This window comes from Periophthalmus magnuspinnatus, chromosome 7 (assembly GCF_009829125.3).
Source record: "Periophthalmus magnuspinnatus isolate fPerMag1 chromosome 7, fPerMag1.2.pri, whole genome shotgun sequence".
In the NCBI taxonomy this organism is placed as follows: domain Eukaryota; kingdom Metazoa; phylum Chordata; class Actinopteri; order Gobiiformes; family Gobiidae; genus Periophthalmus; species Periophthalmus magnuspinnatus.
This window is the reverse complement of record NC_047132.1, coordinates 6,638,572-6,661,208: the sequence shown is the minus strand read 5'-3', so window position 1 is coordinate 6,661,208 and position 22,637 is coordinate 6,638,572. Positions and strand designations below refer to the sequence as shown.

At 38.1% G+C, this 22,637-nt stretch overlaps 1 protein-coding gene across 4 annotated transcripts; it reads right to left on the bottom strand.

Annotated features, from left to right (window-relative positions):
* Positions 1–2,183: 2,183 nt before the first annotated feature.
* On the bottom strand, positions 2,184–20,753 carry LOC117373447 (voltage-dependent L-type calcium channel subunit beta-3-like). Of its 4 annotated transcripts, none has more exons than XM_055222854.1 (14): positions 20,673–20,753; positions 18,914–19,006; positions 9,949–10,068; positions 9,223–9,345; positions 8,381–8,496; positions 7,502–7,581; positions 7,397–7,416; positions 7,210–7,287; positions 6,828–6,886; positions 6,647–6,747; positions 6,182–6,333; positions 6,001–6,096; positions 5,211–5,381; positions 2,184–2,610 (listed from the first exon to the last, which is right to left on the bottom strand). In XM_055222854.1, exons 1-14 carry the CDS (start codon positions 20,751–20,753, stop codon positions 2,257–2,259), a joined length of 1,644 nt encoding a protein of 547 aa, XP_055078829.1. In that variant the 3' UTR covers positions 2,184–2,256. The 4 variants fall into 4 exon arrangements, with proteins under 4 accessions (XP_055078829.1, XP_033825368.1, XP_055078831.1 ...); XM_033969477.2 differs by having other exon boundaries at positions 2,184–2,604; XM_055222856.1 differs by having other exon boundaries at positions 2,184–2,574.
* Between the last annotated feature and the right edge of the window lie 1,884 nt (positions 20,754–22,637).

The following is a 22,637-nucleotide window of genomic DNA, read 5'->3' as shown; positions in this document are numbered from 1 at the left end:
CCATATATCACCCACCCCTAAAACATTGTAAAGTATATTTAGATTTACAGAATAATGTGACATAAATGATGAATGTAAACTAGAAACATTCCCTTCATAGATGAGTACATTCTGTGTGGCCAGTACAGATTTCAGAGGTGTTTTATGTGATTGTGCAACAGCAAAGACAAAGGAGACACTGACATTGTACTGCAGCTCCACCAGAGGGCGCTTGCCTCACTGTGCCTTTGAAAATGTCTTCAAGAATGATTTCAAATGTGTCAAACAGGTTGCATTCACGACATGACAAAAATATATGTTTATAATTTCAGCTGGAGGAAAGGGCTCATTCATGCACTTCAGCTTTTATGTTATATGCAATATTTTGAAGACTTTTTCCCCTTTTAAAAGACATAAGATTGTGGGTAAAATTGTTAATCGATATGGCAACAGTCCTATGGCAATTCAGTTTTCCCATAGACTTTGCTATTTTGAATTTAAGACACCTAATAATGAATAATTTATTAAAATAATAACATATTTCTGAAGCTTTGTAGCACATAAAGTTACAAAAACATTTAGCCAAATTTACCGTTTAACTCTTTTAATATTAGAAAAAGTCTAAGGAAAACATTGGAAATTTACTTTAGATGACAACAACCATGCCACCAATACGTAACTCAAATGTCAGGTGTTGTGTCATGTAAATAGGCCCAGTAACTACTTCAAAATGTGCATTTAAACTGAAAATTTTACCATAAAAGACTAATCTGACCTGCCCCCAGCTCAAATTTAAACTGCGGTAAGTTCATAATGTCATGACGTGAATGCAACCCATAAAGTAGCAATGACAAAACCCATGTTACCCATTCAGTATGTACATTGTAATGCATTACTATATCCCATACATGGATTCAACAGTTAACATTCCTACAATATGTTATCTGTAAGATCATTCAGCTCCTGTACTGACATAAATGTGCAAATTGTCCTAAAATAATCATATTCTTTCATGCAATAGTAAAGAGAAAAGTCTAAGGAGTTTTAAGGCCAGAAGAGACATCCTATACGACAGAGAAACCGTAGGCAGAGCAGCTAAAGTTTGTGTTTGGCTGTAACTTTAGCTTTAGCCTGGACCCTTCCCACTGCAGAGGTGACTAGCCCTGTTTGACACAATCTGAATGAGCATGAACGCCACTGGGCACCATGTTCCTGCAAGTTACCCTCAAAAACTACTATCTTAAGTTAAAACTGCTTGAATTAAAGGTGCACTATGTAACTTTTCTTGTAGTGGGTACGCAAACACATTATCGCTTTATCTAGAATGTTCTACAGTATGACATTAATTGTAGCTACCTTTTTCCTTCAATTACAGGCTAGAGTAGTAACTTGCCTTGATTGCGTCACCTGCCTTTAATAGTAGGTTTAATGCTGTACTGTGGAACATTTCAGTCAAAGCACTAACATCCCCATAGAGACAAGCACAAAAGCTGCATAGTGCACCTGTAAGAGTGCATCTCTTATCTTGATTTGAGAACATATTGGTCAGAGAGAAAAGTAGTAATTGAAGAAATGAAACCTCATTCACAAAATAAAAAAAGAAAAGAAAAACAATGAAGTTGAGGTGAAACAATCTAAACAGTGAGACATTTTGTCTTCACTAAAAATAAAAATAAAAAAACAAACTTGATGCAACTGAAATAAGGAAAAACATGTTCTATGGGCAAATGATCATTCAAAGATCTACCCAAAATCTACTTAATTCAAGCAATTTTAATTTATTATTTATTATTATGTAACTTTCTGGTGGAGGGTTTGTTAGATGCTTGTCTCCATGGAGATGTTGTTGCTTTGAATGTAGTATTCCACTGTATGGCATTAAACAAATCACCCTAGAGAGAATCCAGCGCTGCCTGACTTCGCTAAGTTACAGTTAAAATCTGTGGAGAGGCGAGCCCAGTCATTGTAAGAAAGCGTGTTTGTCAAGGCAATAAAATGTCTGTACTTGAATAAATGCAAGATAGTTAAAGTTTAATGCCAAACAAGATAAATAAGTTTAGTATTATACAGCGGAGCATTCCAGGTAAAGCAATAACATCTCCATGAAGACAAGCTGGTTGCGAACCCCCATCAGAAAAGTTACATAGTGCCCTTTAAGACATAATTTTCTAGTAAATCCAAGGGGGTGGGAGATTGGTCTGAAATGCTAAGCTAACATAAGCCTATAGTTGTGGGGCACTGGCTAACATTTGGCCTTGAGTCCTGGGGAGGAAAGGGTCAGTAGTTATCTCGAGGCCAGGGGCGGCTGCGTTGCCGTGGGTTTCTCGGGTTGGCGTCCCGTTGGAGCAGCCTGTCCTGGGACTCGTGCCTATTGGTGCTGTGGTCGCCCCCTGGAGTGTTGCCGCGGTGATGGGGGTAGTCCCTGTACGTGTGGCCGTGGCACGGCGACCCAAACTCCTCCTCCCGCTCCTCCCTCTCTCCGCGGGACAGGGAGTCGCTGGCCTCGTCCGAAGGCATGAGACTGTCCTGCTCCAGAGGTGAGTGGGCTTCCTCTGCCCCCTCTTCCTCCTCTGCTTCCTCTTCCTCCAGCTCCACCTCCTCACAGGGTTGTGGAGGGGTGGGGCTCTGGTTCTGCCAGTACAAGACTCAGGTTTATCCAAAAGAAAATGACAATAAGATGCAATTAACCAGTGTTAATTTTGTCGACTAAATTATTTTTTCTCATAGTTTTTATATTATGATTTTTGTTAACTGAAATAAATTAAAAGTAATCATAATGACTAAAATTACACATATTTTTGTTGACAAAAAGCAGATATTTTCATAGACTCAAAGTTTTCAAACCAGACTGTAGACAAACTCAAAGTCCATGGTGCACATCTTTACGTGTCCCATGAAGCAATGCGTCTGGTCCATCTGGTCCACAAATTATCAGGAATTTTGTCAACTAAATTAACATTATTTAAATTGACTAAATCTAAAAATAATAAAATTATGATTTTGCTAAATCTTGTCTAAAACTAAAAAAATCTTTTAAGACAAAAAAGTAAAATAAAACTAAATAAAAAATCTTGTCAAAATGAACACTGCAGATAACTGACCTGTCATGACTGTATCTGTCCGTTATGTATCAGAGAGTATACATAACACAGATGTCTTTGCCATGACAAACACTTTTCAAACACCAAACTCACATAGAACAGACAGCACAGAAAAAGAATACAACCTAAACAGGAAATACTGTAAATATCATAAATGATGTGTAATTCCTGAGTCACCAAGTTGGGGTTCAGCAAAAAGGTTAAAATTAGCTACTGGACTAAGTTTGAAAACAATATGCTCAATACTAGTAGGTATGTAGGGGATGTATTATATTTGATTTTTCAGAAGCAAATTGTAGTATTCAATATAGGATATGTTCTTTTTTTTACTGAGGATAAAACATTTTACTATTAAACGAAAGTTATGAATGTAACTACGGCTCTATGAATCCTGGATCAGCAGTGGGCGACGTTTAAAGCACTGAATGATTCACTATGCACGTGCCAAAGTATTCAGTGCTGGTCAGTAGGGATTTAATAGAACTACAGCCTGGGTGTTTGTCTCATTTCAGAGTGCACTTTAAACTGAATTATCTCTGTCCATTTTTGTCCAGTTCTTCATGTAAACTACATGAGAGGGAGGAGTTTAACTCCACTCTTCAGTGGCGACAGAACTGATTCTAACAAACTCTTCAAACTTCGTCCAGACCTAATTTTAAAGATAAAATATGAGTACCTTAACTTAGGGAAAAATATACTTAAAGGTGCACTATGTAACTTTTCTAGCAGGAGTGTGTGACCTGCTTGTTTCCATGGAGAAGTTGTAGATTTGCCTGGAATGTTCCACAATATAGCAGTAAACTTTTCTATCTGTGGAGACAAGTTTTTGTTGTGATAAAGACAATGTACTAACAAGTTGGGCAAGTTTATTCAGTATTGTGGAACACTTTAGGCAAAGCAATCATCTCCATAGAGACTAGCAGGTGGCGAACCTGCCAACAGGAAAATTACATGCTGCACCTTTAAATACAATTAAGTGTACCTTTTAAATAACAGTTTGGTTAACTGTAACTTTCTTCACAAGCAAGAAGAAGAAGCCTGGCTGGCATTTTGCAAGATACAGTTTTATCCAAGTAACAAAGTGCTCACTAAAGCTTGAACGCCATTCTCATTCAAGGCTGGAGTTGGAAATTATTTGTGTAGCATGCGGTGAAAAGGCATCACCAACAAAAACAAACCAGAGCAAAGTTTGGGCTTTTTTGCTCCTCTGTGCAAAAAAGTGAATCAATACTTCAGAGCATTTGGATATGTTAAACAGGAAGTGATGCAATAGAAAAACATGTCAATGTAGAAGATTGTAAAAAAGAAGGAAAAAAATGTTTTTAACCAATGCCGTAAACAATTGTGATTTAGTGGTAAGTTAAAGGTCCTATATTACACAAAATTGACTCTTGTAAGCTTTTAGCCATGTCAGAATGTTGTTATCTCATCAAAAACATACCTGGAGTTAGTGTTTTGTTTCATTCAAAGATGTTGATTAAAACTTTATTAGTAACCTTCAAATGCTCTGTTTCAACTTGTGATGTCATTAAATGGTAGTTTTCAAGTTGATAGTTTCCTTTTACCTTTTGTTCAGCAAAGATCAGCGATTCCAGGGCTGAAATGATCAAAATGATTATAGTGAAGGTGTGTGGAGTTTAAAAACAGCACTTCCTGTATTACCACGTGACATCACAAGGTGGAACAGAGTGTTTTCTGTTTGAGAGAAGAACTCAGCCTAAATATACAGCGTTTGTGTGTTGAACATGTGTGAATGAAACAAAACACAACTCTGTGTATGTTTTTGATGAAGAACCAACATGATAACATAGATCATAAAATAGCATAATATGGGCCCTTTAACGTGTATACAGAAAAGGTGTAAAACAAATATACATATATAAACCCTACTACTCACCCCAAAGTTTAAGCGATCATTCAATTAATTCCTGTGTTTCAGAAAACTGCAAAAATGTCAGTCATGGATGAGTGAGGACAGACAACTGGAGACAATCCAATCAAAACACAAGGTGAAAATGGAGAGAGCTGCAGAGACACTGACAACGGACAGCAGTTCAGAACAAATATTTACCCTATAAGGTATGTCAAAACTACACACATATGTATATTTATACGAGAGTACTGGCTCACCTGAAGGCTGGAGAGGGCGGAGGGCGGGGTCATCAGGGTCTGCTCTAACAGTGGGTTGAGGGGGGTGGAGCCTGGGAGGTGAGTGGCGCGCCAGTAAACCTCCAGATACTCAGCCAAGTGCTCACACGCGTCCTCCAGCTGGTTCTCATCCAGAATGACATCAAACATATCCTGCAACAGTAAAATAAGTCTGCTATTATAACACCGCAAGGTGAATTGAAATTTGGGAATTCACAAACTCTCATGTCCAAAGACATCACAGCAGTGTATAGTGTATATATGAGCTAGAAACTATTTCTTGTGCTGTGTGAAATATCGTATGTGCCAGGTTACACCTAATGTGAGTCAGCTGTGGTTCGGGACATGCATGAAAGCCAAAGTCATTAAAATAAATGCACTGCAAGCACAGGCCTGGGGCAGGGGTCTGAGGAGGGAATCTGGAACCTGCTGTCCTGTGATTTAATAACCTAGTTAAAGCAAGTGCTAATCTTACCCTGTACTGCGTGTAAGCAAAGTGTCAAGCTATGGTAGATCGATACAAGTTTACGTTTTACCTAATAAGGCAATTCTACAGTAGCAGTTCCAGACTGATATAGTGTACTTGAGTATAACAAGTTAGTCTGGCTCTGGTCTGGACTGCTATATTGTCCTTTTCCAGCTTTATGAGAGAAAAATAAAATAGTGTGTCATGTTTTCTCACTTAAAACATGTTTCAAAGCTCAAAGTTGCAGCGTATGGGCTTTTTCAACACATTTAGTTAAACCAGTTTGGCAAGATTTGTAGTACTCACAGGGGGGCACTGAGAGAGTTTGTCTGCAGCCATCATCTGCACATTCAGGTGTTTGCTCTGAGACTTCCCCCTGGATTTAACCAGCCTCTGGAGCACCTGAAAGAATAATAAACAGGGTGAATGGTGGAAGAATAAATTGCAAATCAAATAATATCATAAACTAGGTGCATCTTTGCAGTACCTTTGGAGAGGACACCTTGACATAGATGATGATGGGAGCTAAGGAGGTTTTAGCGAGCTGTGCCGGGTGGTTAATCGTATCTGCATCCAAAACCACCAACTGCAATGTTTTGGCCAGTTCAAATATCCTCTCGATCTCACTCTGTACTTCCGCTACAGAGAGAGAGAGAGAGAGAGAGAGAAAACAACATAAAAATAATGTGAAGGGGGGGGGGGGCAAAAGTATCACAGATATTGTTTTTCAGTAGCTCATTTTCATATTATTGCTTCATATTTCAGTTGTTGATGTTATGTTATGTTATATCATCTATGTGAGCAGGTTTTCAGATTACTGAGCATAACATTACAGTACATTTTATTTATAATTGAACCATTATCTCATAATTTAACTAATAACTTTTATAATAGCACAATAAGACCCCTTTATGCTCCTGTTAAAACAGAATAAATGTTGTAAAACTGTTACCTAGACTGGAGCGTGTGTTGGATCTCTCCATTATCGGCCTTTTGTTGAGGACAGATCTTTTGGCTAAAGACAGGTCGGCAGTTACTCGTGTGATTGAAATCCTAAAAACATAATAGAACCATAATAAATATGTAGCATGCAGATTATATTCAAAATGTTTGCATTGAAGATTTTCACTTACCTGCCCTCAAATCTATGTTTTAGGAAGTCAAATAGGGCTTTCTGCATCATGTCTGTCACCTAGGGGTCAAAATAACAATATAAGTGTTAGCACAGCTATAAAATAGGGTTTGCAATGGAAATATGGGGAAATCCTCATTTTTTTTCCCATAAGAAAAAAAATACATAGATAAGTAAATAAACTTATTTGTGTTGCGTTACTTAATTTATCTATTTATTTACCCTTCACTTTACCAGCAGAACATTAAAAACAATTATTTTCTACAATATATTAACCTGTTTAAGGTAGAAAGACAGGAGAGGGAAATGCTGAAATACCAAAACCATAAATCCCCTTTCAATGTCATGTCCCCAACTCTGGCACCGTTTGAGGTAAGTCTGACCTCATAGCCCTTCAGAGATGGTCCCACGAGAACCACCGGCCTCATGGAGGGCACCACATCATACGGAGGGACATGTTCCTGCCCAAAATAGAGGAGCGAAGAAGGCAGGGACAAAGAAGACGCGAGGGAGGTGTGAGAAAGGACAAGGTAAATATGATCTGATAAAAATGATTTAACATAGACCTACCTGTTTTTGCTTCAGTTTAGCTTGTGAAAACAACACAAATCATTATACATAAATGCATTTTTAGGTGTAAAAGTGGTTTCTCGAGAAGATGTGTGTGATACTTACTTTCACCTGCAGATGGTGGTGTGGTTCTCCAGTTTCCTGTCACCATGTCCCCTAAACTAGAAGAGTTACCTCCCGACTTTCTGCAAAAACATGACACAAAAATGTAATAAACAGCACTATTCACGATTGCTCAGAGACAACAACTTAAAGAACAGCTGAACTTGCACAAACTATTTAAAAAAGGACTAAACTGACTCAAAACCAGGACCAAATCAGGATCTGAACATGCCCAAATGCAGCCTATGACTCGAGTCAAGAAAAATGTATTAAACCAGGACTAAATCAGGAGCTGAGCCGTCATGCACCCATTCACCAGGGGACACTCCACAAAAGTGACTAACCCCATGAACCAGGCTTAGAGAGGGGGTATTATGCAAAGTCAAGTTTTTGGAGCTTTCTACCATGTTATAACATTGTTCTCTCATCAAAAACATGCCTGAAGAGGTTTTAGATGTCCATACATGTTTGAGTAATCTTGTGAACTCTGCTGGGCCCTAGTCGAACCCTGCTTACAGTTGGCAGTACGAGCCTGGAGAGCAGACTTAGTGTGGAGAGTGTCAAAAATGAAACTTATTAAACATGTTTTTGGCGAATATAGAATTTTCAAAATGACAAAAGGTCACATGGTCATCTAAATATGTTATGTGTTAGCAATGCATACTCTATACAAGTGTAATACTGCCTCTTTAAGTGACTACATTTCTTAGTTTATATAATCCAGGTTCACCCGATTTTGACTCATTCACTACGGAAAGATTGAAAAATGACCCAATGACAAAAAATGTATTACAAAAAAACTAAAAGGTAGCCATATGTAAACCAGGACTAAAAGGATGGACTGTCTGTTTTAAAAGAGTTATTTATATTCCTCGGCCGTACCTCTGTTTCTGCTCCTGTTTGAGTCTCATCGCTTCGAGTCGCAGAGGGCTGGGGATAAAGGTGATGTCCGCTCCCTCCTTCACCAAACGGCCAATCCACCAGTCATTATTGTACTTCTGTAGATTCAGCACAGGATAGAGGGGTGAGTGATCTTCAGTTACAAATACTTTATCCAATGCCACACTTTTAATTCTATTTGGCATATTATTATTATTAGTTTAAAGCCACAGTATGTCATTTTTTAGTAAAAAAAGTAGACAAAAATAAAAGCATATTTTTTTATTTGGATGGCTTTATTGCACTGAAAAACATGCGTCCTTACTCTAACTACTCTAAGGTTTTCATGATGTCATGGCCTGTTGTTTCTTTGGCTATAATCTTTCACCATATGGCATAAAACGTATCTGTCTCCATGAAGATTGTTTCAAAGTATGGTTTTAACTTTTTATTTCCATGAAGATGAAGAAGACGTGCTGGGAATGTAGTATGGCAGTAAGTTTAATGACAGTATGGCATTAAACTTATACTCAGTTACATGTTGCTCAAAAATACCTTGACAAACATACACCCATGTATGTTTGTCAAGGCACCACACACATACTGTGAGTGGGGCCACCTCTCCACAGATTTGACCTGTAAGTTGGCTTGTAAGTATCAAGTTTAATGCCATACTTTGGAACATTAGAGACAAGCATTTAGCAGACCCACCCACCAGCATCTTTAAATATATTGATGCTCTTAGAGTGAAATAAATGAGTCCACTTTAGGATAAGCAGAGGGATTGGTGCCCCCTCCTCCTCCTCCTCCTCCTCCTCTTCCTCCTCCTCCTCTTCATCACTCACCTCTTTAATGTGCAGAAAGTCTTTGGCATCAAAATTGACTGCGGCTCCCTGGACGGGACAGTCCTCATCCAGAGCTCCACAGTAACTCACATTGGTCTTCACTGCAAAAGCTACAGGTTTGGACTGAAACAGACCAGAAGTGAGTGACAAATGATGACATTAGAAAGACTAACAGATGATAACTGCTCCTGGAGTTTAGTGATATCAATGGTTGAATTTTAATCTTTTAATGTAATGAGATCACATTTATCATTCAATTGTATGAATGAGATCATTTGTGATATATATCTATATTTTTCAAATCAGGATTCAGTTTGGCATCCACGAAACATATCAAGGAGCAGTAAAATTTGAGCCAAGATTCAACCGTGAATGACAAAACTTATACATGAATCACATGCTTTTTGGAACATTTTTGGAGTAGTCTAAACAACAGGGTTAGTCGATTTTATAACAAGACTGGATTATATTCTATCCCCTGAATAAGAGTCATTATGTACAGTATGTTCTGAGTCAAACTCAGATATGAGACTTAGACTTTAGACTTTACTTTATTGTCCCCAAGGGGAGATTCTTTTCCACATACAAGAGCTCATTTGACATATACACAGATAAACACCAAACATCACAGTCACATAAACACATTACAAAACAGACATCATGCCTCAGCAGGGCCTGTTGTTTAAGAAGGCAATGGCTGCTGGGAGGCACGTGAGCAGTGATCACCTTAGCTCTGTCGAGCTGCAGCTGGGCCTGGCGCTCGGCTTCGCGCCGATACGCCTCGCGGTCCTCCTCGGCTGACAGGTCTGAGTCTGACGGGCGACTGGTGTACGAATCAGCAGAGCCCTAGGGACACACGGGAGAGAGATATTATAATTAATAATAAATACAATATAAAATCGCATCTTAAAAATGTAGTTATCCATATAAAACATGAAAATAACTTTATGGCACTGGGATGAGAACATGAGGGGAAAAAGAGATTCTTCTGTTCACTGTGATGGGTTAGATGATGCTATCAAAAAATACAGGGTTTGTGTTTGAGAATACAGCTGTGTTAAACAAAAAAGCAACATTCACAATGCAGTCAGTATGATGATTTGTTTTTCATGTCATGTGTGTTATGCAAAAAAGAGGTACATTTGTATTGCACCGTTTTTCCCTTTTTTTTTTCTCCCAATAATCACACATCAATCTGGCATACATCCTTATCAGTTCTTCCTGCAAGTGTGGTTAGTTTTGTGATTGAACTAAAAGAATTAAGGATCATTGCATCTCTGGTGGAACCCCACCCCCAGAAAAGTTATATAGTACACCTTTAAATACCTGCTGCCTTTACCATGTTACTAACAGCAACCATTCATTTCGATTGTGCTTAATCTGTGCATCTTGCCGCCCTAGTTTGTACAGGTGTTAGTGCAAATGTATGCCCCTGTGTTCACACGCTCAAAACAATACTCCCCTCTCTCCCACGGCAACGTCTTTTTCTGCAACACCAAATATAGCACCAAAGAGACACGGGTTCCTCCTCTCCTCCTCTGGCCCCAATCCATCCCCCACAGTGCAGTGCGTTCACATCCACTACTGCCTGTTTATTCTCCAAGGACATTTCCTCATTAGCAAAATATATGCTACTGCTATCATTATTCACAGTGGAAGGATGCATTATTCACAAGACGTCAAGCGCAAAGAGTAGGTTTCAACACCTTTACGAGAACTATAGGGGAGTCACAATGTCAAATGTTTGTGTAAAGAATTACAGGAAGAAGAAACACCAACATTGTACGATTATTAGTGATTATTGACACCGAGGTCTTTCATGAGAATTACTATATCTCTGAAAGCTGCAACAATATTTTCTTGGGCTAGATATATGTGTGTGTGTGTGTGTCCATATGTATAGAGAACCTTTTTTAGAGGTCTTCTGAAATAGAACCATTAGTACTGTATGCATAATTGCACAAAGTACTTTGTCGAATACTGGGAGCCACTTCCACATAATCAATATACTGTACTGTATCTGATTTACATTACTGTACTGTATCACATTGACATTGTTGTCTCTAAATATATGATTATATTGTGGTCTTGTGGTTTAGTGCTGGAATGAGAGGGTAAAACACATGTAGCCAGATAAGGGAGCATGTGGAGAGGGAGATCAGATAATAAAATGCAGAGGAGGAGCAGAGGCTCATATGGAGATGTCACAGGTGCAGAACACAAAATGGGACACATGCTCTAGATAAAAGCACAATGTTCCCGGTTATATTAAATTCTCAAGGCTGACTTATATTATATTTAACTTCATGGTACAATATCTTTTAGTGATATTGTTTAGGAGACTGTTGTAAAAAGGCTCTTGCACATCTTTTATAAAATTTCACAAGACTAAAATACTTGGATGTGTGATATATTGCTACAGAAAATATCACGCTAAACAAAAAGAATACAGGATAATCCCCCAAAACTATTCTAAATGCACACTATCATACCTATATTGCCCTCATATTGAACAACAAGATGAAATGGTAACTATTATAACAGACGTAGCTCTAACCAAACACTAATTCTTGAGCTTGGGACCTTACTTACATACTATTCAGAGTTCAATATTGGTGTACTTTTGATGACCTGTACTTGCAATGTAATACATGCTAAAAGTTGAATACATCTGTTACTTACTTGACCAAGACTTTTATTTGGTTGATGATTGTATTCTTATTTTTGGAGGATTAAGGATTTATAGAGTACAACACAAAGGAGACGGCATGGAGTGAGGTGGTTAAAGCCACAGTATGTAACTAAATTATAAGCATTTTGTTTCCATGGTAATGATGATCCATTGGTTATAATATTCCACAGGTGGCATAAAGCATCTATTTTCAAGGAGAATGTCCCAAAGTAGGTTGAATACTGACTTTTATTTGGTTAATAAATATATTCTAATTTGGAGATTATAAGGACCTATATATAGACTACAACATGAATTAAGTTACAGTAATATCAATGATTATTACTGTATTTTCTGCATTGATATCTCACACTTAAAACGCTTATCATGTGAGAGGCGTAATATAGGGCAAGTAAAAAGCATGTATGAAATGTAGTAAATAAGCAGCAGGTTTAGCTGTGTCCTGTCCCCATTCTGACAGCGGGAGCTTTTTACATCCTTTAAAATGACCATTGCCCATGCAGTGTGATGTGATGTTATTTGTCACTGCTGCTGCTGCTGTCTGGAGGGCTACGTTTAATTATGTTCTCGGTATTCTTTATGTGTGATTATTCTCCACACTCCAGCACTGATGGCCTCCTCTCCACAGGGAGGAGCCGCTGCAGCAAACTGTGTCATCCAGCGCGTCCCAGAGGCTCAGCCGTGGGACCAAACATATGGGATTTTTACAGCCGTTTCCAGAGCATATGTTACACAGGATCTGCATTTCAAATCCAATCGCTCGAGCTTCTCAGAAAAGCAGTCATCATAAATGTACCACTCATTCAGCTGTGGCATTATACATGGCAGATGAAACCATGTGCTAAACTGGGATTTGTAGAGCTCTATGTGCTTAAAATGCTAAAGACTGTCACTTGACTATGTGTAATAATGTTCTTAGATACTAAAATCCATAATAAAACTGTCACCTAAGCTAGATGATCATTTGAAAAGGTATTGACGATATCACAAAATCCTGAAAAGTCATCTATAACAGAGGAATTAACATAAGACCACGTGGGAACATGTTGTGTTTATATTGTTGTATATAGAGTAGAGTGTTTTAAAGTTGCGATGACACTAAATGCACTGAAAATAATGATAGTAATCCTAAATTAGTATGTTTTTTTATCACTGCAATCTGCAAGTCAGAAGATTTGAAATAAATGCTTTTACATTCATCATCACATCTTTAAGTATCTAGCTTCTAACCAGAGGGTAACTAGTTCACATCTTGCCTACTGTTGTTGTGTCTCAGGCTTGAAGGTGCACTGTGTACCTTTTCTGGTGGAGGGTATGAAAATGTTGTTGTTGCTGGAATGTTCCACAGTATGGCATTAAACTTATCACCATTAATGACTCAAACAGGTGACACCTCTACTGCAGGACCCTCCATCAGAAAACAGTGCATCTTTAATTAATAAACATGTTGTAAAGTCAAGTGACATCCCCAAAGGCAAACACCTATTAATCTTGGTTAGCAATCCATGTTCTTCTTCTGTTAAATCAAGATAACGACTCGACTACAATCCATGCGGACGTCTCACTTTGTTGTGCAAAACAGCAAAACACCTTACCTCTTTTTCACTGAGCAAAAACTGCACACAACAGCAAACCAGAGACCAAATATCCCATTTTCAAAAGTGTTCAATAAACTGTGAGCTCATAATTCAGAGTCAGCAGGTTCAACACACGCGCACACATGCACGCACACACACACACACACGCACACCCCGACACACACGCAGACACACCCCGACACACACACAGGCACACACACACCCACTGAACAAAGACCATACTTCACTGTTATCTCAATATCAAAACAGGATCAGGTTTTGAACAGATCAGCAGGATGGATACACAACAGACTGTCAAATGAAAATCAAATCTGACATAAAAAGTTAAACTATATATTTCTCTCAGCCACAGTTGAGAGATGGTGTCACGATACTAAAATTTCAAACCTAAGATACTAAGGAACCGACTCAACACACAATACCAATTAAAATACCAGAAAGAAGATGAAAAATGCAACTTTTTAAGTAAAAGAATATAATTTTCAACACTAAATAATTGTACTTTCTTTAAGTTACTGTGAGGTCATATATCTGATCTGCTTAAGCTCAAATGCATAGTAAAAAAGCTCAAATTTTGTTCAGTTAATCCGATTTTTTTGCAGTATCGATACCTGCTCAAATGCGTATCTAGTTTAGACATTTTTTCGTATCGATTAGTATCTGATTCCCGATACTTTTGACAAATCTAGGAGAGACTTTTCCTTTTCTTTTTGTATGGTTAACAAAGCAAACGGAGAAATCACTGTATGAAATCTACATGCAAGAGCTGAGAACAGTGACTATGTTTACATGCACAAAAAAAATCTGATTATTATCTGATTTCTGGACCTTTAAGAACAATTAAATGACAGGCAAACCACAAAATCTAATGTGAATGAGCAGAGGGACCATGATCAGAATAAACAATTTGTATTTGGGTATACGAGTTTTTGGACAAGCCTCTTCACTAGCAGTAAACACTATGAATGAAACAACAGGCAGAGTAATGAGAATGCTACTTACACTTTCAATACTAAGAAAAAACATCAATACTCAATAGAACTGGTTTAGATATCACTTTGAATCGAATGGATTAATGTATTATAACTCCCAAGATCCATCAGTGTAAGTAAACGTATATGGTATAATGCAATTTTCAAAACTAAATTATTATAATCTGTTCATTACTTCAGAGAAAAATCAAGACTATTAATACTTGTCCAAATACTATCAAATCTATATCCAGTTTGTGCTTTTAGTATTGATCTGTATCTGGATATTGATTTGGACAACCTTAATAGCAGCGTTTAAGATACATAACCACGATCGCCACCGACTTTTCTAACCAAGATTGAAATTAAATTTACAATGCATTTTTCAACAGCCAGAGTTCACAGAGATTCACTTCACAGAGAATATATTTAGCATCCCTGAAAACACCACTGCAACATTCACACAAGCCAAACTAATACAGTTTAAAGTACAGAGTTAGCAGGTCTAGACTAACAATAAGATAAGATCCCATGGAGATATTTAGCTCTCTGCATAGTACTGAAATAACTGCAGCGACCATTCAAACTGCGATTTCAACACAACGTCTATTTATCATCCAGCCCTAGTTTGGAGGCAAGCTTAGCGAGACAAAGACGGTCCAAAAATAGAAACCTTACCAATACAAAGGACAGAAGGAGACACTAGAGGAACATGTGTGTGCATCTGAATCCCTGGTACTTACTTGATAAATTGGATGCGGCCGTGTTGCTCTGTATGCTACATGCTGAATGCAGACCTGATATGTCGTGTCCCATTCCTCACCGGAGCCACCAGCGAAACCCCCTCGTTACAACCCCAACCCCAACTCATCCTATCCTGCTATAAAAAACAATCCAAGCTGACATCAATCCCCCTTGCTTAAAAAAGTCCACCTTACATCGTTTACTTTATCCAATTGCATATTCAAATATAGCAATACCGCCTTAAAAATGTGTCCTGTCTCGCTTTAATCCCAGAGCAGCCTGTGGTCCGCTGTATCTGTGAAATACATCTAGACTTATGGCAGTGCACAGCTTATTGTATCGTGGTGCAGAAATGAGTCATACTCCAGTGCTCCTCCGATAGACACCCCACCCTATCACACCAGCTATCAACTCTGTAGCCTCCCAAACCAGAGGCCACTTGTCACTACAGGGCTGTCAATACATGTGAAACTTGCAATATTTACTAACAATGTTGATGATACATACTCAGTTAAAGGTGCACTATGTAACTTTTCTATTGGAGGGTCCACCACCTGCTTGTCTCCGCGTTACCTGGAGTTTTCAGCATTATCTATCTTGCATTTATTCAAGGTGTTTTCAAAAATACTGTGCAAAAACATGCATTCTTGCTCTGAGCACACCACAGATCTGAGCAGTAACTTTGCCGTGTTGCGTCGCCGGCTTATTTGAAAATGTTTAAGTTAAATGTACTGTGGGGCATTTTAAGCTACGCAGCATCTCTGTGGAGACAAGTAGATGATGTATCCGCAAGAAAAGTGGAAATAGTGGGTTTTTTAAATGTCTTAATACTCAAGCTGTGAGACCAAACAAGGACTAAACAAGGGCATATTGTATATTTTGGAGACTTGTGATTCACAACTGTTTGATTTCAAGATTTGTAAGATTAAGAAGACAAAACCAAGTCAGAACCATCACTACTTCTGGACCAAGAAACAACAAAACATCCCATCTAAGAGGACTTTACCAGAAACTGATCTAGGACTAAACAAGAGGACTTTACCAGAAACTGATCTAGGACTAAACCCAGACTAAACCAGGTCTATCCCAGGATGAAACAAGTACTAAACCCCAACTAAACTATACGAATAACACTTGCAGTTGATCAGAAATCACAATTTTTTAAGTTATTTAAGTAATGATTTCTCCTGCAAACAACAAACAAAGTAGAAACTTTACAGCAACAAACATGTCTAAAATGAGATTCTCGTATTGGTTTAGCAGTTCATATTTCAGTTTTCACAAATATATATGCCTTACCCAGGTGTGTCAAATGTGCACTGTGAACTGAACCCTATCCAACATAAATCAAAGTCTAATCACAATCGCAATGTTTGTCATAAAAAAATCGCAATTCAATATTTTCCCCAAATCATTCAGCTCTAACCAGCACACTGCCTCAGGCCACATATGAATATTTAATTGGGAGAAATCTCATTGTGGAAATGCGAGTGCTGTCGTTAGTCTATGAGGATAAATAATGTGTTTCTGGTGAAGTGTGGGCTCAGCTCTTTCCTTACGCTCGCTAACGCCTCGAGCTAAAATCTCATGCACAGAAAAAGAGGGGGCATTATCTCTCATAAATCTCACAGATAAAGCAGTATTAAAGAAAATGTGTAAAACATGTGGAGCAGTGGTAAATCTTTTCTATTGTAATCAAATAATATTTACAAGTTTACAAATCTGCCGTGTTTTATAATTGATAATGTGAATTTTGTTTTGAGAATATGCAAAATTTGAATATTAGGCAAATTATTTATAGTTATACCATAAAAACAAACAGATTTATGTTGTATTCTTTAAAAAAAATATTCTGCAGTTTGTATTTGAACCTCAACTAATACATTTAAATTCCCTATATTACGCAAAAATTGAATTTTGTGAGTTTTTAGTTTTGTTTCATTCACAGACGTTTGAGTAACACTTTATTATTAGTCTGTCTACATCTCCAAAACTCAAAATGCTCTGTTCCACCTTGTGATGTAATGAAGTGGTACGTTCAACTTAACAGCTCCTTAGTGCCTTTAGTTCAGTAGAGATTAGCAATTCCAGGACTGAGATGATCCAAATGATTCTATTGAAAGTGTATGAAGTTTAAAAACACAGTGGAGCACTTCCTGTATTACCACATGATGACATCACAAGGTAGAACAGAGTGTTTTCTGCATGAGAAAAGAACCCACAACTAAATATATGTGTATTAAACATATGTGAATGAAACAAAACACAGCGCCAGGTCTATTTGTGATGAGGAAACAGCATTATAACATAGATCAGAAAATAGTGTAACATGGGTCCTTTAAAGACACATTTGAGTACATTTTTGATATCTTAAAATAGATCTTCAATCTTTTAATCTGAATGTTATCTGGCTGTATTTACATTAGATCTGTAAACTTAGTGTTAGATTAGAAAGAGTACTTCAGTGTGTGCAGTGAATTACTTATAGTACTTGTTGGTATTGTGGCACTTCAACAAGCTGACAACTTTCTCTTCTGAGGTTGTCTTAGCAAATGTGCAGATATTTCTTATTCCTACCACAATAAATATCCATTTTGCATGACTTTCCTCCTGATGCCCTCCCTGATGTGCTCTTTTTTTGTCTGAAATGAAAACACTGACTCAAAAATGTTCATTTATAAACTGTGCTGATGTGAGTTCATATAACAGTGTGTCACAAGCTCTGCGTCCCCCTCTGCTGGACTGAAGAAGCACTGCAGCACCAAGGACAGCTCTCAGTGAAATCCATTAGACATAATAGGGTATCATATCACAATGCTCAGTGATATACATTCAAATTTATATCTGACATTATAGGTCTGTGCAACGCCCCTGAAAAACCCATATTAAGAACACAAGACATAATTCATAATTCATCCTAATCTCAATCATGCTGCTCTCATCAATATGACATCCTATCAGAGCTAAATGGTTTTGTGCTATGTTACTTGTGAATGTAATAACTAAACCTTGTGCTAAACTAGAGCTAACTAGAGTAGGACTTGAACCAATAAAGTCTACAACAGAACCAAACCAGGACTAAATCTGGACTGAACCAAATCTAGAAGCGACACAAAGATTCAAACCAAGACTAAAACAGGACTGGGGCTCAAACAGTGAAATGTCTGAAAGATTGCTCTGGGGAGGCAATAACAAAACGAGACCTGGAATTGTATTCAATGTTTAAATTTAAAATCTTAAAATCTTTATAAACCGCAAACATTTTAACAAATTTAACATCTACCTTTTACCTTTAGTTCGGTAGAAATCGGCAATTCCAGGACTGAAATTATCCAAATGATTCCAGTGAAGGTGTATGAAGTTTAAAAACACAGTGGAGCACTTCCTGTATCACCACATGACATCACAAAGTGGAACAGAGTGTTTTCTCCCTAAAAAGGCAGGGTCTGTGCGTTAAACTCCGGGTATGTTTTAGACGAGGAAACAACATTATAAAATAGATCAAAGAATAGCGTGATATGAGCCCTTTAAACTCTTATATAATTCATTTTAGAAAACCCTGTGGGAAAATGAATGGAAAATTTATTTCCGGATCCTGATGGGCTTTGAAGTGGCCAGGACTGTTGAACTCAATGGATATCAATGTGGTGTTGATTGAAGTATTTTAAACATTTCCAGCGTTTTACCTGTCTTTTGATGAAGCTGGAGGTTGTGTCTGAGGACGTGCTGCCATCGGAGCGTTTGAATCGGCTTTTCCTTTTGGGCAGCTTCCTGGGCAGCTGCGGAAAAAGACATAACACAAGAGGTTAGATTTGTATTCAATTACTTCAACTTTAGACCACGACAAAAACGTTTAGCATTATGTGGTGAGATCCCTGAATTTGTTAAGTGCAGTGTAAAGTGTTTTTAGTTATAGGCCTAATATACAGATAGAGAAACAGAGATACATCACATTTAAGTCTTGCTTTAGTTCTGGTTTGATATAGTAAACTCCAAATTTACAAATGTCATAATTTAGTCCTGGTTTAATCTGGGTTTAGTCCTGGTGTCATCAGTCTGGGATATTTGGTTTATTAACCCTGATGTATGTCTCATTTAGTTTCCATTTAGTTCTGGTTTAATTATGGTTTATTCCAGGTTTAGAAATTACTCGTTGATGCATCTTATGCATCTATGCTTGATACCTTTCCTTGCTTAATCTTGGTTTAAACCTGGATCAGAATAGGTTTAATCCTGATTTATACCTACGGTAGTTATGTCTTGTAATTTACTCTGGGTTTACACATTGGCTGGTAATGTATCTTATTAAATTATGCTTTATACCTTTCTGTGCTTGGTCTTGGTTTAGTCCTGGCTTAATCTTGGTTTAGACCTGGATCAGAATTGGTTTAATCCTGATTTATACCTACTGTAGTTATGCGTTTTGTAGTTTACTCTGGGTTTAGACATTGGCTGTTACTGTATCTTATTAAATTATGCTTTATACCTTTCCGTGCTTAGTCTTGGTTTAGTCCTGGCTTAATCTTGGTTAAGACCTGGATCAGAATTGGTTTAATCCTGATTTATGCCTACTATAGTTATGCTTCTTGTAGTTTAGCCTGGCTTTGGCTGCTAATATATTTTAGTAAATTATGCTTTATACCTTTCCGTGCTTAGTCTTGGTTTAGTCCTGGCTTAATCTTGGTTAAAACCTGGATCAGAATTGGTTTAATCCTGATTTATGCCTACTATAGTTATGCTTCTTGTAGTTTAGCCTGGGTTTGGCTGCTAATATATCTTATTAAGTTATGCTTTATACCTTTCCGTGCTTAGTCTTGGTTTTGTCCTGGTTTAAACCTTGTGTAGACCTGGATCAAACTCAGTCTACTGCCTACTGTATTTTGTGTTTAGTCGCCTTGTCAATGTGTTTAATCTGTTTATTCCCTCACCATGTTGTCTTATCTTTAGGTTAAACTTCAAACATGCTTTAAACCTGGTCATGTATTATCCTAAATTAAGTGTGTAACCATCTGAACTGTGCATATAAGATGTCACTGGGGGGTCTACAGGTGGGCCCTATGTGCTACAGGAGCCTAAACACAGTCAACAGTGTGTCATCCTTGCCCATGCAGTATACAGCCGCAGCATGAGATGTATTGAAATAAATAAAAAAAATGCCAAATAGGCCGGGTTTGGAGACAATAACACGCGTTTAAGCTTGTCATTTTGTGAACACTGCGACTCTAAATACTGAAATGGTGCCTGTGGTCTGTGCTCGCATCCACCTGCTGAGCACCGTGCTGTAAATCTGCAGTTTTGTGGCTGGCAGGCGGAGGTTTCAAAAGTAGAGCCGATGCCAAAACGCGACAAAACGCCTTCAACAACAAGTAGTAATTGAAACGGGTAGCTTCATCTAAAAAGCTACGCAAATCTGTATGTTTTGGGAATGAAAGCGCGTGGACTTACCTGGAAATAATGCGATTGTGAGCCGGTCTCCACTGCCGACACAGGGTCTACGGGCGATTTGGACATTTTGACTTGCACCATGTATCGAGAGCGCACGGAGACATGGGCAGCAATGAACCAACAAGGGATGCGAAATACATTTATTTGCAGTACCCTCAGGACAGCAGCGCTACCGTGCAGAGGAGAGAGGTTATAACAGGGGGGAAACGCGCACAGATGAGTCCACTGTCGGTGAATCTAAGGATGCTCCCAGGGAAAGAGCGTCGTCGGTACGTGCGTCGGGAAATGTAAAGGGGAGCGGGGAAAACACAGTATAGGCTGAAGCGTCATCGGCTCAAGCGCAGGCCCACGTACCCACCACGCGTACGGCGGGCTGTGAGGGAGCAGCACACGCCACGCACTGCTCTGGACTGTGTGTTGTGAACACATTTTAATTTGATCATGTTTTAAAGAGGCTACTACAAGGTAAACTGTTTTCTTTATTCTTTATTTGTCAGGGGCCATGTGCAAATTCATTAATCTCATAAAAAAAGAGATGATTTGTACCAGATTTAGTTACTGTTACTTTCCAGTGCAGTCCCTGGGCATTAAAACACACATTTCATTACAATTACATTATAAAACTATCAGTTCATCATTGACATTAGCAGTAAAATGTAATAAATGTCCCCATGTTCAATACAGTATGTTTCCAGTTCAAACCAATTTAAAACTATCATTATGTGCAGGTTTTTTTCAGTGAAACAGGACAGTACATATGAACCAGATTGGTGCAGAAACACATTTGATTATCTAATATGTGCTTTTTCAATTCTCTAGTCAAATTATTCAAATCTACAGACAGAATGGCAGCATGTAGACTTGAGAACTCTATTAAAGGTGCACTATGTAACTTTTCTAGTGCAGGATCCACTACCTGCTTGACTGGATCCTAGACAATCAGGTGATGCTGCCAGGACAAATGTTATATATACTGCAAGATGAATGATAAGATGAAACATTCCAGTCAAAGCAATGGAGATTTCATGACAACAAGTGTGCCACGTGAATACTTAGTGCACATTAAGTTGGCTAAAAAAGTACATTTTTATACTTAAATATGTAGAATCTAATTAGCAACTGAAGTGTAACAAACTTGCCTGCAAAACACAAGACCATCAGGTAAAATAAACACCAATCAAAGAGTCTATAAAATGAGGGATACTAACCCAAACCCTGAACTGAGAAACTACTTTTTGAGGCATGTTGTTGTCAAAACTGTACGCAGGTATTGCCATTGGGAACTCTGTATAGTTGTTCACTATTTTTGACAAATGAATTTCTGCCTCTTGCTTGTTTCCATGATGTTAATGCTTTGTCTGGAACGTTACAAAATCTGCTATAGATTTAATCAATTACAGCCCACGAGTTTTTGTGAAATAAAATACATGGAAAAACATGCATTCACCATCACCGTGGAATAAATATGTGTAATGCCATATTGTGGAGCATTTCAAGCAGAGGACTAATATCTCGAGGTACCCCTTGCCCCCTCCAGAAAAGTTACATGGTGAATCTAAGATTTGACATGTTCCGTCAAACCTCTCTGCTTTGGTTCTTTGTGGAGTCATGTATAAGTAGTCTGCAGTTCAGATATTGAGATTATTCTATGGCCAAATGTACAGGGCCTTTTTACTTGGAATTTTTATGATCTCCCTATTTCCCCATCAACCTAAATCGTGCAACAATAAATGAATTATCTACTCCTATGGCTCAAGATCTGGACACTAACACTGAAAGATTGGTCAAAAGCACAGGACCAATATGGGTAGATACTTATTAATATTAATAATCAAAATGAACTTTGAAGTTTCTAAGTTATACAGTAACACATTTTGACAATGGAACCTGTGTCTCCACAAGATGGCAGTGTCCCTGTCCAAATAAAAATAATGTTTCATCAATCACAAACCATCCCATCTATTC